Below are 17,618 nucleotides of genomic sequence, written 5' to 3'. Positions count from 1 at the left end.
GGTCTGGAACCAGCTTCCAAGAGAAGTGGTGCAGGCTCCTACCCTGGGGGTGTTTAAGAGGAGGTCAGATGAACATCTTGCTGGGGTCGTTTGACCCCAGTACTCTTCCCTGCCATGGCAGGGGGTCAGACTAGATGATCTGTTCAGGTCCCTTCCAGCCCTAGAAACTATGAAACTATGAAATAGGGGGCAGGCACAACCCAGGCAAAAGACAGGGACCAGCTCAGAAGCAGCCCACTGGTTTCCCAGGCCAGGGTCTGGCCACTAGACCAACACGACCTGTCCTGATATAATAGTTATGTTGCAGCAACACAATGTAGAAGCCATCACAGGAAGCAGCATGGCAGGAACGAAAGGCGATAGCCTTCTTTGTGCTCCGGATGCAAGAATTCTGGTCCAAAACGATTGCTTTGGGGCCTACAAGAAGGACATAATATTTGCCTTATTCTTTACTGGATGAGCATTAGCAGTTTGCCCAGATCTGCTGGTTCCATAGAGATCGCTACTGCACGAGCAGTAGATAAGAGTGGTTAATGCCATACTATTAACACCACTAGAAATGCAAGAGGAAACTCTTTAATATTTGATATAGGGAGAAGGAAAAAAGGGGAAGGAGATATATTGTTTTGAAGGATTTACAGTTACTTGAAAATATCTTTTTAAACTCTGCCCCACAGCCTCTATCACCACATGCTAATGCAAGATGCTTTCCTCTACAGAGTCCAGCTAGGCTTTCTAGGAGCTCACACACCCACCACTGAGTTTGTAATGTCTTGGCACTGAGACACTGTTCTTTCTGTAGAAGGGAAACACGAGGTCTAACCATTGACTTGAAGTTACACGTTACATTTACTTCCCCCTCCCCCTCCCCTCTCATGTCCTTGGTCTTCATTTCTGCAGGACAAGAATTTGGAAAGTGTGAAAGGGAGGGAAGCTCCGAAGAGGAAACACGATGGCTACAATGGGAACGGCAGCACTTCCTCATTACATCTGGCCATGCCAGAAAGCCTTAATGCCACAAAGCTAATTAGCCGTAGTGTGTTAAGTGACTGCAGTACCTTCTCTAGGAACCAGTCCGGGCGACTCCCATTTCCATCGGTTCGAATCCTCATCTTCCGAAGCGGTGCAATATCATTGATCTCCATGACAAAACTGTCCTCCTGGGCTCTCTCAAATCTGGAGAAATGGAAAGGTCACTCAGAGTTTGCAACATCTGTCTTGGCTATTTCAGGCTGACAATCACCAGACCCTGCCCACGCTGTGACTGAAGCCACACCAGCACAATCACTAAGACAATGATCATCAATCGCTGTTCGAACTACACCAAGCTGGGCTTGAGCTTTCCTGTCCAGTTGTAAGCCATCATAGTTCTTGCAAGCAAGCAGTTTGGGTGGGGATTATTTTCCCCGAGTATCAAGCCAGTACAAACCCTAGTATAAATTTGCCTCAGATACTCCATAGCATAGCTTGCTATTCTGGTTGTAACTGGTTATATCTCTCTTTACAGCTTGTGTGCAAATTGTAGTACTGCTAGAGAGGGGTTCAAACTAAAATCCCCATTTAAACAGGTTGCCTCCCCAAGTGTGAGTCCAGAATCAGATGCTGCACAGTGGTTCCCTTTCCTTTTATAAACTATCATACAGTGGAGTTATTTACTCTGATACAATCCATGTGTAGATGCTGATGGGGCTGGCTGTAGATGCCAATGGGGGCACGAGGGTGCTTCAGGGCAGGGGCTGCCTGCCTGCTAGCCCTCACACTAAAGCACCCTTGTGCCCCAGCCAGCCCCTCTGCAGCACACTGGGCTGGCAGGCTGACCTCCGGGCCCCCCTGCCAGCTGGGGCTGCTCTGCCCAGGCTCAATGTGCTACAGTCCCAGGCACACGTGTGAATGCTGTGCCCAGGAGCAATAAACTCTAGTGCAAACTGTGCTGGAGTTTATTGCGTGACACTAATATTGCATGTAGATGCATCCACTGGGCATGAGACACTGGGCATGCATCCATCTATATGAGACGCTACGTCACTGAGCTACAGTGACATAGTAACAGCAGGCACAAACCGTGATGCCGCCAGTACTGTGCAGTAGTGTCAGAAACAACCTGTGCAGCAGCGGGACTGTGCAATTCTGGCAGTTAAAACAAGTACTAAATGACTTGGGTCATTAGGGTCAGGTCATTTAGTTGGGTGCTCGTGTAGATGCACCCGCTGAGAACTTTGCAAGGAGCAAGGCTACAGCTCTTCATGTGTTTGGGGAGAGCCACACACACTTTGAGCATTACCACAGGCAGGAGATTAAATAGTCATACAATCCCTTCCCTGGCAGTGTACCTGCTCCTAGTTGTGCAAGGCTGTGTCATAAGGGAAAATACTGCCTTACAACCCATGTCCAGATTACAACCCTGAGCATGAATCTGATATCGTCACACTGTTATCTCAGCCTGTATATCTGCAGATGTTAGCAACAGAAGTTGGCATGAACACTGCAGTGTTCACTTCTATACATTCCCAGAGGCGTTCAGAGGTGAGGTTACGGTACTGCCCTATTTCTAGTTAGTCATGGCTAAGTTTACCTGGTGCTTATTCCTTTGCAAAACCTATCTTTGTGCCTGCCGCAACACTTTTCTGTGGTAGCGAATTCCAACAGTGACTTTGCATTTGCTTTTATGCCTTATGAAGATCCATTCCTGTTTCTAACTTGGTAAAGACAAAAGGAGAAGGAGTAAACTACCAATTTTCATCATCTCATCGTTGTTTTTAAAGCGTTGTGTCCCTGTCTCACTGTTGTCCTTTCCAGGCCAAAGAAGTCAAGCCTAAGGAGTGTCCTATTATTCTGTACCTATATCATCTTCTCTACAGGAACAATCCTCATCCGAATATCCCCACCTGTTACTTCCAAGAACCCAGTGTCCTATGCAGAAGAAATGGATGGCCCAAGTAGGTCTTTTCTGCTTCCAATTTACATGAACCCACAGGATAAGTGCTACAAGTCTGAGCAAAAACTGAAGAGGGAAGGGAACAGCACTAAAGACCAACTATTTGGTACTATGCCTTTTCTAGGACGCTGAACCATTTATCTACAGCAGCGTTTCTCAACCCATAGGTCGTGACCCAAAAGTGTGTTGCAAGAATATATGAAAGGGTCGCAAACATACTTTAAAAAGGGATTCTCTTTTAAGGAAGAAAAATGTGGGAAACCATGGATTTTCCCTTGTAGGCTGGCAGATTTCCAGCATGCAAGGGGCTGCTTGTGGCCCCCCTGGCCCACACACTGTGGGGCTGGGGCCTGGGGGCAGTGGGTCGGGAGTGAGGGGCACTGGGCCAGTCCTGGCCATCGATGTTTCCAAATGGGTCCTGGTTCAAAAAAGGTTGAGAACCACTGATGTGCAGGACTGTATTAAGCTTTCTTCCCCCATGCCAGTACTTATTAATATTTTTATTGCTCAGAGCTCAGGGTAATAGCAATAAAGCAATTAATAATGCTGTAAATCTGTGGGAGATTAGACTGCTATTTCTTAATAAGGTGGCAGGCTCCTGTGAGTGAGCTGGTACTAGCTGGCAGCAGTGAAGACGGAAGTTTTTTAGCAGTTTTGTCTACAGTGCTTCTCCTCCCTCACACTCCTACTTACATGATGACTACAGACATCTCCGTGACTCAGGGGAACTGTTGGACTAAGAGGCAGCAGGAGTGTCAGACAAACTGGCAACGAGCGCTCTGAAGCCATGCGTGGCAGGTGCTGTCCCAGGGTGTGCCCCTTTGTGGCCTTGCCTAAAATATTTAAGGTGATATTCTCCTTTTTTGGGGTCTGATTAATTCAGTCTTTACAAAACATGGGATTAAAGGACTGCACAGTTCTCCTTCCAGCCTGGCAGCCTCTGCTCCTCTTCAGCTTCTTCAGGCATTTCACAGCCAGGGCCTATAAGAGGTGAGGAATGGGGGTAGTTATACTGGTCCCCAGGCTTGGGCAGTCCCTAAAATCAGATCCCCCTTCATCCTGTTTCCAAAATGGGAGGTGTGGGGCCCCCTACCAGGATGTACTGGGCCTTCAAATTTCTCTCAGTGCCCCAGCAGCGTTCCTGGTGGGATCCAGGCAAGTGTCCCCATCCCTTTCCAGGTTGTTTGCACTTTCTCAGCTGTCGATTGGGTTTTAGCGTGCTCAGGATATAGCTGATTAACACCTAGCTCCCTATCCCCAGCTTGTCTGCTGCTCCCTTAACCTTTCCTTCCTTAAAAGGGCCATGAACAGGTGGTTGGCACTGGGCCCAGCTACTTGGTAAGAAAGGGATAAAACACTGTTGTAATAATTGGAGCTGATAGATCTCTCCTCATTGCAAGCTCAGGTGTGGGAAGTCAGTGGGAGTTCATAAAATGTTCCAGTCGCTTGTGACAATCAACAAGGACAGACAGGAGTGTGAACAGGAGGCAGAGACTGGATTGCTCCCCAAGGACGGGCTTGTCATGCAACTCCAGGGCTGTGCCTGGAGGGTAGAGGATGGGACAGAAAATTAACATAAAAATGGATGTGTTGGAAATTAGATGAATGGGGGAATGAAACACTGAGATTTGTCCACTCACTACCCTTGTTCCTAGATGTTTAAAAGGGGCGGCTTTAAGAAACAAAATAGTAGAAATGGCTTCTGGGAGATTTCCTAGGGAAAGGCAGAGAAGCCGCTATTTTACTCCAGAGATTCTGTCCTGTACAAACAGCAAAGGATTATACCATTTGTTGTATAGTATAGTCCATCCTTCTGTCTTGTTCAAGGGTGTGAAGCAATCTCCCTCTGTCTGTCTCTGGATTGGGACATTTCAGGCTTGGGGGAGAATATAGCACCCGTATACACTTGGCATTGTGTATGGTCAAGTGTGTTTGGATTTGTTTTGCTGTGTATCTTGTTTGTGCTGTATATTTTGTTTCCTCTAGGACTGGAGAGGACCACTTCCCATCCCCCCTTATTGTGTCTAGACCCTTTGTCTTAAGTTTCCCTCCAAGGAACCAGCAGAACCAGTTTGGTGACTCTGGCCACTTCACTGAGGGGGGGCAGGGGGGTGCTGACCACTTTTGAAATGACTGGTCTGCATCAGCAGTGTTCAAATAATGCCTGTTTCTGGTTGGAACAAAGTGATGAGGTCAGAAAAATTATTTAAGTGTCAGGCCACCGAGTTGGGGGGTGGGGGGGCATTCTGCCTCCAGTGGGCATCTTGGAAGAGACTCAAGCAGTGAACCTCCAGAGTGAGTCTCTCTATGGATGAACCAGTGAGTATGTCTGAAAATTAGCTAGTAGATTAGATCTAAGTAATTTAGATGCATATTAAAAGGGTCCCCAAACCCAAATTTGATGAAAGGCTCAATTTGTTCTGTATTGCTCAAAATTTTTTGCGTTCTCTTAAACTTCCCTTGTTCTACTCTTCTCCCCCATTCTCTCTCTCTCTGATCAGTAAAAGGCTATCTGGCACAGCACGCCTAGCTGTAAATGCCTGAGGGGAGAGGGGTCAGAGATGTGTTTCACTCCTAGCAGAGCTCAGCTGTTTATCAACTAATTCAGTCCTATCCAAGAATATCCTGAGAGGCTTCAGACTACAAGGAGCACCCAGAAATACTACCAGTAGGCAAAGCACCCCCAAGGCTGGCTGGGTCTGTGTGCCCCAGGCTGCACAAAACCCTAATAGAGACCAGTGCCCAGGTGGTGGCAGCACTACCCCAGGCTTGTGTGAGGTCTCCAGGAAGTGGGGTGGCCAGATGTAGGCTCCTCAAGGCAGACTCCTGAAGCGTGATTTTGGGTGTGGCACAGTGAGGTGGGTGGCTCAGCACAGTAGCCCCCTACTGCCCCACCACAAAAGGAGCCTGATCTTAAGTCATTTAAGTTACTAAAAGGTTTGTCATTTATTTCCCGGGAAGCAAGAGCACAATCCTAATGCACCGCCTTTAGATTTGAAACTGGAGGTCTGCTCTTGCCTACTTTTAAGGAACAAAGTTGGCCAGGCACCTTACCTGTCTCCATTTTTGTCCAGCTGCATCTCCTCAGTGCTCCCATTAGATCCAAAAAGAGTCATATAAATACTGGTGTCAGTGCCAGCACCTTGGTGGTCTCCAGTCACAACTGTAACTTCATAGAGAACCTAGCAAGAGTGGAAGCTATCAGGGAATGTCACACTGCACACAGCTATTCTTAACTCAACCAAAAGCCTGAGCAAAGAGCTGATTAGGCTCTGTACTTTGGCTGCTTTTTAAGTGCACTAATCAGAAAGATACCATTCCTGGTCTCCTAATTCCAGTGTATCCCAGTACGAAGATACTGGCAAAAGTTACTATGTAATGTTTCCCTTTTTGGCATCTAACCTTTTCAGCAGCTATAGCATCTTCTGACAGCCCACATAATGAAGTTGAGTGAGAGACCCTGTTGTCATATATATGTACACTTGGGGAGTGCTGGGCACCTGATAAGCAGCAGTGCCATGTAGTAAGTGGCTACTCTCATGCAGCCTTATCTGCTATGCTGACAAATACACCTCCCTCCAGATGGATCCCAACATTACAAACTTCTGGGCAGCTTCAAAACTTTGCCATTAAAAAAAATAAGATTCCCAGAGAAAGGCTCGTTCCTTTTTCTCAAATACAGGATGCATCTCCAGAGTGCTCGGTGGTAATGGGGAGCTCTGAATAGTGCCTGTTCCCAGTTTCCAAATGGGATATACATTTGCTCTGGGGTCTGCAAGGTAGGACAGTCTTTGTATTGGAAAGCTAGATTGGCTTATTTTCAATTGTCTTCCTCTGAAGTGTGAATAGCTGGACTTATCAGGTAGACCATTTCCAAAATACCTAAATCTTGACTTTCAGGGGAATTAAGGCTCCTAGGTCCTCTTAGTTGCCTTTCACATATTTACCCCTAGTAATAAAGGCAGCTGGGTTTGTCAGTGGAAAGATATTGAAAGCAGTTCCAATGCCAGACACGACTTAATGCTGTGATGCATGAGGTAAGTTTTATCAGTATGAATTCTAGATACTGCATTTCTCAAGAGCAGAGCAGAAATAACTTTAAGAAAAAACTGCTTTCAAAACGTTCATTTGCTTTTGAGTAATGCTTCCTTTCCAAGCTCATAAAAACAGACATTTTTAAACCTTGATACACTATCCCGGATCCTGTTTATACCATATATTGAAGAGGAAGAACCCCCCCCCAATCCCTCCTCCTCTATTTTGCAAGTGTTTTAGAGTCTTTTTAATCTTGGTAATGGCACAGTAGCTTGTTATCCCATGTCTGTCTCAATGTCAAGAATCCAAATGAGAGAAATAAATCAAAGAGCAACAAATTCAAATAGATGCATTCAAGTTATGTGGTGACTGTGCAAGACCAGAAGGAAAATTAGCCATTAACTTTCCTAATCTAGCTAAAAGCCCTTGTTCCCATCAGCGCTAACTAATTAAACTCATTTGGGATTTGTAATCTAATCTAAGGGAAAATTGGCAAAAATAGGTTCTGAAACTGTTCAGAACATGAAACATACTCTTCTCATAGCATGTGCAAGGCACTTCCCCTGCTTTCCATCAAGCCTTCCAGAAAATAATTCAGGTTGATGAATTCACTTAAAGAAGCAGTGGTCAGAATTGGGTTTTTAAAGGAAAACTGAGCTTAAACCTTAATGTAAATATGGATTATGGACAAGACGTTAGGTCACTGATACAAGCCTTTGAAAATTGTCCAGGTGGATATTAAAGACCTGGGGGGATGTTTCAAAGAGAGTCTATCTTAACCTCCGTGTCCTGCCCCCTCGCTCTGACAAAGGTTCTGTTGGACATTATCCATGGTTAAGAGTTGCTCAGTCCCTAAAAATCTTACCACTTTTTATTTCCCCAGGATACATAAAATACTTAATTTACTTTGAAGTCAGGAGTCATATACATGAAATTAAGGTGTAACCAGCAGTGTGATCCAGCAGCAACTATAGATTTACCTGTCCAGCTCTGAAACAGCACAAAGACATTAAATACGGCCTGTGTTTAATTGTCCACTCATATGTATTACTGCATATTTCTACAATGAATCATATATTTAAGGGATGTGTAATCCGGTCTTTTTAATTTGCGTTGGAATATGAAACAGAACATCTTGCCTCAAATTTATGCATACACAGAGTGTTTTGGGGCTGTCCTGTTTACTGTCTTTGTTATATTTGACTTGAACCGTTTTGGTACTTGTTTCAGAAAAGGCAGCTGAATGTTGAAAAACAATTTGCACACAATCTCCCCACCCCCAAACTTTGCATATACAAAAATATCTTAATTTATTATCTTTGAAATTATCTCCCAGGAATATACAACCGATTTACATATGACTGTAAGCTATTTAAACATTAGTAAATATTTGCAGTGCTTTGTAATACGCAATGAGACAAAGGAAATCCCCGAAATACGTAAGTTTACTTTGTAAGTAGAAATTTCAGCTTCCTGGAGATGCTACAATGCAGTCATTTTCAAAGCTAGAGTTGGCAGGGTAGGATCTGGTATGATATACAGTGCATGCACATATGTCGATGAAGCTTTTAATGCAAATGTTAACAAGATCTAAAAAATCTGCGAACGTACCTTGAGGCCAATGTTAATGCAGTCAGCATCCACTATGTTGAAGACCCGTGACGTGCGCCCATCCCCTTTATCTCTGGCCAACCAACAGTTGCAGATAAAGTTATACATGACCCCTTTTGTGGGCACAACCAGTGTCAATTCCTCCACCAGCCAAGCGCTTTCTGGTGTGCCACCATCATGCCCCACCTGTGACAGTCAGACATAGGAAGAGCCATTAAAGGAAACAGGGACGGGCCCAGGGATCCTGAGAGAAGTGGATGAGAGGAGGTATTTTGACTGGTAATGGGAGAGACGTGCTGTTACATGTACCTCTCCGAGGCAGCCACCTCCAGGATAGGACAGAGAAGCTGTGAAACAGGGCATGAGATTCCTATACAGATGAAAGTCTTTCAGTATGTGTTGGAGATAATATGGTTGGGAATTTTCACATCCCGGTTCTGGGCATGCTTTTAAAATCTAGACCATACCCACATGGAAATAAGGATATTTAGTAGGTAGAAAACTATTGCCTATATGGAAACAGAAGAAACACTCCTATTGGTGTAAAAGGGATGACGCCTCATTACATCACTCTCCCTCACTCCACACCAATTGTGATGTGTACAGCCATCCATTGGTGACTCCTCCTACTTTACATCCCAGCCACCTCTTATGGCTCCATTGAACTGAGCTATAAGGCCAAACCCTTTCATCAGACAAAGCCCTCCCTCAGACCCAGCTCTGCAGTGACACCTAGTAGAAATCATCCCAAACCTAGATGCCAGAATGAGAGACAACTGAGGAAATATTGACTACCCACCCCCTGCCAATGCAAGTCTAGATGCACCAAAATCACAAATACTGGATGTGATTTCCTCTTCCCCAACCATAGTGCATTGCTCATGATCTTAAATTGTTACTTCCTAAGAGCAGAAAATGTGTTTGCTTCTTTGCATGGCACCTGGCGCAGCGGAGTGCCAATCTTAATCAGCCTTTCTACCACACTAAAAATACTAATGGGATTTTTATTGACCACCTGCGTTCAGAACCTCAGCCAAAAGCTGGTTTCTCAAGCAATACTGTAACTCTAGCATTATGTTGGGCATTGGTTCACAGTCCTTCCTCCAGGTGAAACAAGCCAGTCACCAGCACCAGCAAGGACTTTTCTGGGAGGTCTCCCAAATAGGCACCAAATGAGCCAGACCCTTCTAAGCTGGAGAGGGTCCAGCCACACACAATCACTAAGGGTTTAAACTTCTGTGAGTGTCTGTGTGTCCCTGTTCATAACTTGGGAGATTCATCTTAGCACATTCTTATCAGCATAATTATGTATCCCAATCACCAGAGAGAAAAACTCTTTCAGTCTAATGAACAAGCTGTTCACAAAAGGCTGGAAATAGGAACAGTCGACAGGTCATTATTTTCACAGCCAAAGTTGCTAGTTATTAACAGAAATACAGAGCCCTGAGCTCTCCATTTTTAAAAATTATTTCCTGAGCAACCCTAAATAGCCTCATAATTTGTTTGGTTTTTTTCTTGCAATAACAGCTCCATCTTACATGATGGATCTACAGTATCTTCCCCACCCAAAAACAAATGATCGTTTTTATCTGACTGCCTCAGCTATCACTGCTATTAGGAGTATTATTACAATACTAATGTCTGTGCAGCTGCAGAAAATTAGAGTTAACCACTAGGGAAATTCAAGTCTACAATGGATGCATTAATTCTTGGATTCCTGGGGTGTGAGGTGAATGGGAATACAACACTTGTTTTTCAGCTCCCTCCGTGCCAAATCAGCTGCCAAGCCCCTTTGAGATGTTAACTCTTTTTTTTAAATCTGCAGTGGGATGGCAGGTATGAAGGATTCAGGGAAAGTTTTAACAAGCCACTCTGCACTCAGGGACAGATGGACAACCTAGAGGGGGGAAGTCTGCTGTGGCTCTTCTGGAAGCACGCAGCTTTTTTTGGTTTATTGCCAATGTCCCCAGAGGGATAACTCTGGGAAACCAGCGGACACCTCCATTTCAAAGCAACTATAAACTCCTATTAACATCAAGGCCATGCCAAAATGAGGAACCCTGATTTCCAGAGGCAACCACCAAGCAGAAGGCCAGAAGATTTTCAGAACAATGTCCGAGTTAAAATTTAGTTCAGGGCAGTGCAACCCCCTGCATGCACAGGCATGCACAGAGCATTTATAACATAAAACCTTTTGAGATTTTCTCAGCAAGCAATAATGAATAGCTGATTTTAATAGCAAATTTTGTTGCAAAATGGGGAGTGCTATAAATGATGGCAACATGGTGCCTGGTCTCAAGTCACTCCACAGCTGTAAGGTAGCTTGAACATGCAGCCAGACCAGCACCCATGGGAAACTCAGGTTCCTTCTAGCTGGCATGTTTCAGGAACCTAAAGAAGTTGTATTTCAAAGGCACGGGGGTGTCTAACTTAGAGTCATAGAAACGCAGGGCAGGAAGGGGCTTCCAGAGGTCATCTAGTTCAATCCCCCACCTGAGACAGGGTAATTATTCCATGCAAATTTTTGTCTAACCCATTAAGCAAACTTCACAACCCACCCTGTCACACAATCACAAGGCACAGCACCCTACCTAACCTGTCACAGCAAAGCAACAGGACCATGGCAGCCAATGTCCTGCCACTGTGAAGGTTACTAAAATATGCTCAAGGGCCATGTCCCCCACTACAGAGGAAAGACAAAATAGTAATATCCACAATCTGTACAAATCTGATGGTGGGGTAAAATTCCTTCCTGAAGCTAAATGTGGCAATTAGTCTGATTTTGAGTGGAGGAGCAAGACCATCTAGCCAAGAACCTCTAGGCTTAAGTCCCAGCGGGAGCATTAGTACACCCTAAACAAAATTCCCAATCTTGATGTCAGCGAACATCCAGTACTTCTGAGTCCAAAAAGGTCTACAAAAACCCTGACACATGCAGCCACAGGAGAGGAAAGCAGATTCTTTTCCAGCTCCACGTGGCAACCAGCAACACTCAGAAACAAGGGAAACACCCATAGCATACTCCTAGGCCATTCTTGACCCATGTTTATCCAATCTCTTCCTGAACACCTCCAAGGATGGAGATTCAACAACTTTCCTAGGCAGTATTTCATTGCCTCACTGTTCTAACAGGGACGTTTTTCCTCGTATCCAACCTAAAAGTGCTCTGTTGCAACTTCATGCCATTAGTCCATGTTCGGCTTTCTGCAGCAAGAGAAAAAGGGTATTCTCCCTTTTCTTTATGGCAGCCCTTTATGCACTTACTATGTGCCCTCTTAAGTGCTTTTTGCACAAGCTGAACATGCCCATTTCCGTTAACCTCTCTTCATATGACTTGTTTTCCAAGCCCTTTGCCATTTTTGTCTCCAGACTCTGGACAAACTCAACTTCTTCATGTCCTTTTTAAAATATGGAGCCTGAAGCAGCAAACAATACTCTTAATGAGGCCTAATCAGGCCTAGTAAAGAAGCACTATCGCCTCCCATGACTTGCACTTAATCCTCCTATGGATGCAGCCCAAAATCACATTCACTTTTTGTGCAGCTACATCCCACTGCAGACGCCTGTTGAGGCTGCGATCCACCCAGACGCCTAGATCCTTCTCTGTGGTGCTGCCATCCCTCCAGGTGTCACTCACTTTGTATTTGTATGTTTTATTATTCCTCCCAAGGGTGTAGCACCTGGCATTTGTCAGCAGTTAACTTTGTCTTGTTAGCTCCAAATCATTAATAAACACTTTGAACAGCACCGGACCCAAGACAGACCATCAAGAGTGAAGAGAAGGAGGGACAGGACAGCAGCAGGTCCTACTGAAGGCAGAGGGACCAAAGAGCCTCAAACAAAACAGGCTTCTCTGGCTGTAAAGCTGTGTGCTATTATTTGTCTTTTTTTGTCTCACTTTCATCTTCACCTTATTCCCTTTCATTTTGCTCCTTTCTATTTTTTCTCCATTTCTTTGTGGTGAACTGCAGGAGCTTCTGGCTTCCTCTGTAACATGGAGCACGATCCTTTTCTTTCCTAGGATCTTTTGGGCATATATTAACCAACCGATTCCCTGTCATTGCTGTGGCAGGTCCTTGGCAGCCCGTTGTAGGGTGTTCTCCTGTTTCACATGTAATTCCTTGTAATTGTGGGTGAGAGCTTGAAGAAGTGATGTGGGGGATTCCTTTGATTAATGATTGCCTGTGAAGACCCAAGACTAAATAGCCCAGGATCCCCCTTCTAGTTGTTTCTCCCCCCTTCCCTTTCTCCACCTCTCTCCCTGCTCTCATCTGCCTCCACGTTCTGCTCCTTTCCTTCCCAGACATCTCTCCTTTCCCCTTGAATCACTTGGTAACTGCAAATATTTGCATGCCCTAATTCATCTGCCCAAATTGGGAGGACATTTGCATGCTCACAGACTTTGGAGGAACAAGAAAGATTTATGCATGTGCTGGATGTTCACAATCAGACCCTGAGATGCTTGTCTACTAAGCACCACTAGTATTCATCAGAACGAGGCACTTGAAGTGCATTAGGAAAATGGCTGGGTAATAAACTGAAATCTATTAGAGGGATGGCTCAAGGTATCAGAAAGCATCGCTTGAATGAAAGTTAATGGGACAATTTCCTTCTAACCATATCACCTGTCGCTACAGAGTGATTTCTCAATCTATTTAGCATGTCTCGCTCTTTTCATATTTCCTGCATTCCTCTCTTTCTGGACAAAAAGCTGTTTTTGCCACATGTCTGGAAAGTCCAGAGCAGCAGCTGGAAACAGACCGAGTAACGAAGTCCTCAGATCCTATGAGCTGTGATGTTCACAGGCTTAGAGAAAGGCTTTCGGAGACAGCAGAGGCCCTGCAAAGCAGCAATGATACAAACAGAGGGTCTGGAGACTCGTGCTAAGTTTGAGCGCAGTGATGGAGTTTCTATGTAAATTCGGCCGCTCTGAGCCACGGTAAAAATGGCTTTAACACTATCTGTGAACATTACTTATGAGCCATGATGAATTTCCTTCAGTGAGTTTAGGTCTTCCAAGCTGAAAGAATAATGTCCATGTTTAGCTAGATTATACAACATGCTATTCCTGCTGCAGGCAGTTTATGAAACCCAAATGGAAGTGCTGTGAAAATCAACAGGGGAAATGACTGGAACAGAATTGTGCCCCGAGCAAATTTGCCAGACCTGTCAGGAAATTAAGAGCGGGCCTGATAAAAGAGAATTCATTTCTGAAGATGTTAAGACAGCCATTTCATGGAAGAACAACGAACGATTTTTAGCACAATTACCAGTGGGACCAACTGGGCCCTTGGCTCCAGAATCCTTCCAGAAGGGGCTAATCTTCTGCTTCTGGCTTGGATGGACTTTGTCTGCTTAGAAAGCCCCGGTTTCAATTCATTCTGCATCTCAGCAGCTCTGCTTTTGCCCACCTCCAACTAAAAGAGCACGGGCATACGCACACACAAACGTTACTAGCAATTTCTGCACCTTGGGGAGCAGTGGTGTGGGATGGAGGTGGCTGCTGGGCCAGCAGCTGGTGTCCTCTCTACACTGGCACCCAGGGCTGGCGTCCTACTTACCCCCCATAATTATGCTACTGTACACGCACACAAACACTCCCCATCCTTCCAGCCTGGTGTCCCTTATGCCTCCAGTAGTCACACTTCCTTCATACTGTACCTCCACGTTTTTAAGCTCCCCAACATCTGCTCCCCAAACAGAGAATTTCTCTACGGAGCCATCTGCGAACTCATCCTTATCTTCCATAAGATCCAGCCACAGCCTGTCTGTTTGCACCTTCTGCGGCCCCATAATGATGATGTAAACTCGGCTGTCAGTGCTCGCGCCGGGCTCTATGCCAGTCGTGAGTGTGACATGATATGGAATCACTGCAACAGAGAGAGGGCTGTTAATCAGAAAGCATGAACCAAGATATCCCAGGTCACCACCGCTGCAGATAACAAGGGTCTAATCCTGCAAGGGGCAGACTGGTGCCTGACGGATACTGAGTAAAATCAACTCCCATTGAAGAGCCAAGGGTACACAGCTTCATGCAGGATTGGGCTTGAATGTGGGCAGCAAAATCTACCTCTTCCAGCAACCCCATTCACTTCAGTGCAGCTCTAAAGGCTATAACCCAGTGCAGAATTGTCCCAAATACATAAGGAGTCTGATTCCTATTCATACCACAAAACAGTGGAAATAAGAATCCGGCCCTAAATAATAAATAGGCTATTATACCAGAGATCACAGGCTCACAGTTGAATGATGCCGCATAAATCTCTCCTGACTCTAAGGCAAACAGTGTTCTCCCTTGTTCTTTATTCAAGGATCACGCTGATCTATGTAGTCCTTTTATGGACCCAGTGACCTTTTATAGCATCAAGGCAAAATATAAACTATAAAACCAATATTAAAGGTTGGTCTGGTAATACTATTTATACACTGTATTTGCTATATATATTAAGAAGAAGGTTTTGGACCCTGCTTAGATAGTTTTATAGTGGCTTTAAAAAAATTCAGTTCAGCTGCTAGATAGGAAGAGCCGCTTATCCAATGCAAGACTGCTTCTCAAGTGTTTTCCAGGAGTCCATCTGGGTAGGCCTGATGGACAGTGAAGAATTCAGTGATGCATATGCATTTGCTTTCTCAGAACATTTCATGCAGAGCTATGCAAAGTGTTCACAACAAAACTCTGAAACCCACTTCAGTACAAACTCCAAACTCAACCTATATTCATTTCATTGCAGTTCTAGTCCCTTTATAATAAGTTCACAAACTTTTTGCATAAAACCTGGCCTATTTTCAAGTCACCTGGGATTGATTTAGGCTTTTGCTTTGTGATGGCTGAGGTAGTTTTGATTTTAGGTTCTACTCAAAACTCACAGCAAAACTCAGGGGGTATGAATTCATGCAAATCAAATCTGCTCTTATCTCTGTGAACTGAAACCAATGGGTTTCACACAGCCCTAATTTTAGGCTTCTCCAATTGAATTTAACAGCACAGAAGTGAATTAAGCATTAGGGAAGAATTATTCTCCACTATCTGGTACAACTTATGCTTAATTGTGCACATCAATGTAATGAACGTGCCATGAATTCATTGCCACGTTATCATTCCAGCAGTGGTGCTTCTTCACAGTAACAGTTATGTGGTGTGCTATGTGCATTTTAATAGGGTCAACAAGATGAGATGTCAAATTGGAGGATTGGGCCAAAAGAAATCTCATGAGGTTCAACAAGGACAAGTGCAGAGTCCTGCACTTAGGACAGACCAATCCATGCACCGGTGCAGGCTGGGGCTGACTGGCTGAGCAGCAGCTCTGCAGAAAAGGACCTGGGGGTGGCAGTGGACAATAAGCTGAATACGAGCCAGCAGCAAGCCCTTGTTGCCAAGAAGGCTAATGGTGTACTTGGTTGCACTGATAGGGGTGTTGCCAGCAGGTCAAGAGAAGTGTTTCTTTCCCTCTATCTAGCACTGGTGAAGCCACATCTGGAGTACTGTGTCCAGTTTTGAGCACCCATTACAGAAAGGATGTGGACAAATTGGAAAGAGTCCAGTGAAGCAGTGGCAACGCATAGGGGGTGCAACATGCACCCCCTGAGAGTGCCCTTGCACCCCCTGACCGGCTGTGCTTGGATCGGCCGTGGGGGCTTCCCCCGGGCCATGAGATTGGGTACAGGGTCCCCCCCCCAGTTGGCGAGACTGATCGCGGTGGGGGGAGCTGTTCCCCCCCCCCCCCACAATAAGGCTGCACCAGTCGCCCATGCAGTGGAGGGCAATAAAAATGGGTTGAGGGCTGGGGGACTTATGAGGAGAGGCTGAGAAAACTGGGCTTATTTACTTTGGAGAAGAGAAGACTGGGAGGGGATTTAATAGCAGCCTTCAACTCCCTGAAGGAGGGTTGCAAAGAGGAGGGAGCTGGACTGTCCTCAGTGGTGACAGAGCAAGGAGCAATGGGCTCAAGTTGCAGAAAGAGAAGTTTAAGTTACATAGCAGGAAGAAGTTTCTCACTAGGAGGGTAGTAAACACTGGAACAGGTTACTCAGAGAGGTGGTGCAATCTCCATCTTTGGAGGTTTTTGAGACCCAGCTAGACAAAGCTTTGGCTGGGATGATCTAGTTGGGGCTGATCCTGCTTTGAGCAGGGGGTTGGACTAGATGTGACCTCCTGATGTCCCTCCCAACCCTAACTTTCTATGATTTCTATGAATTGGAAAAGGCTGCCACTCCCAACTTCGCTGAAAAGTATTCTGAGCAAGGAAAAAAGTTAGTTTCTGTTAAAGGGTTTCTTATTCTATCCCATTGTGGCAGGTTAAATTACTGCCAATGACAGACAGATTTCTCATGACTTTTTTGATCCAAAGATCTCAAATCCCTTAACAAGCATGAAGTCCCAGAGTACACACATGAACTCAAAAACTCCTATCACTCCATCTATGGGTAAACTGAGGCCCTGAGAGCTCAGGTGACTTGTTTTGGGGCACTCAGTGAGCCATCAGAGGAACCTTGGTTTGCAATCTAGTGATCTAACAACCACCAAATCCTGCCTTTCCTTATTTAGCTTCCCTCTGCACTACGGCACAACCTCCCTTGCTCATTGAACCTCTGGAAGTCCTATAGACATTGCAAGCTTGCCTGACCAATCTCATTTCCTTTTATGACCAGGTGACTTACCACCTGGACAAGGGGGAAGAGATCGAGGTTGTATATCTTGACTTTAAAAAAGCCTTCGATCTGGTATCCTATGATCACCTCTTAGCTAAACTGGCTAACTGCAGCCTTGATGTCACCACGATCCGCTAGCTGGGGAACTGGCTCCGCAGTAGGACCCAGAGGGTGGTGTCGATGGGAGCCAATCGTCTTGGTGTGCTGTGACCAGTGGGGTCCCACAAGGCTCTGTCCTAGGGCCTATACTGTTTAACATCTTCATCAATGATATGTTCATTGGTGTCAGAAGCGGACTGGCCAAGTTTGCCGATGACACCAAAGTCTGGGGTAAATCATCCACACCTGATGACAGGAGGGTGATCCAGGCAGATCTGGACAGACTCAG

At 45.3% G+C, this 17,618-nt stretch overlaps 1 protein-coding gene across 1 annotated transcript in view; it reads right to left on the bottom strand.

Annotated features, from left to right (window-relative positions):
* Positions 1 to 17,618, bottom strand: part of LOXHD1 (lipoxygenase homology domains 1) — a 193,395-nt gene that overhangs the window by 40,211 nt on the left and 135,566 nt on the right. The window contains exons 32-35 of the mRNA XM_019531681.1: positions 14,243 to 14,451; positions 8,582 to 8,767; positions 5,990 to 6,117; positions 1,059 to 1,176 (exon numbers count right to left, since the gene is read on the bottom strand). Coding sequence (XP_019387226.1) covers positions 1,059 to 1,176; positions 5,990 to 6,117; positions 8,582 to 8,767; positions 14,243 to 14,451 — 641 coding nt within the window. The remainder of the gene's footprint in view (positions 1 to 1,058; positions 1,177 to 5,989; positions 6,118 to 8,581; positions 8,768 to 14,242; positions 14,452 to 17,618) is intronic.

The sequence above is a fragment of the Crocodylus porosus genome, unplaced genomic scaffold (assembly GCF_001723895.1).
Source record: "Crocodylus porosus isolate Cpor-Errol unplaced genomic scaffold, CroPor_comp1, whole genome shotgun sequence".
Taxonomy (NCBI): domain Eukaryota; kingdom Metazoa; phylum Chordata; order Crocodylia; family Crocodylidae; genus Crocodylus; species Crocodylus porosus.
Note: the sequence above shows the minus strand (reverse complement) of the source record. Positions and strands in the feature narration are given on the sequence as shown.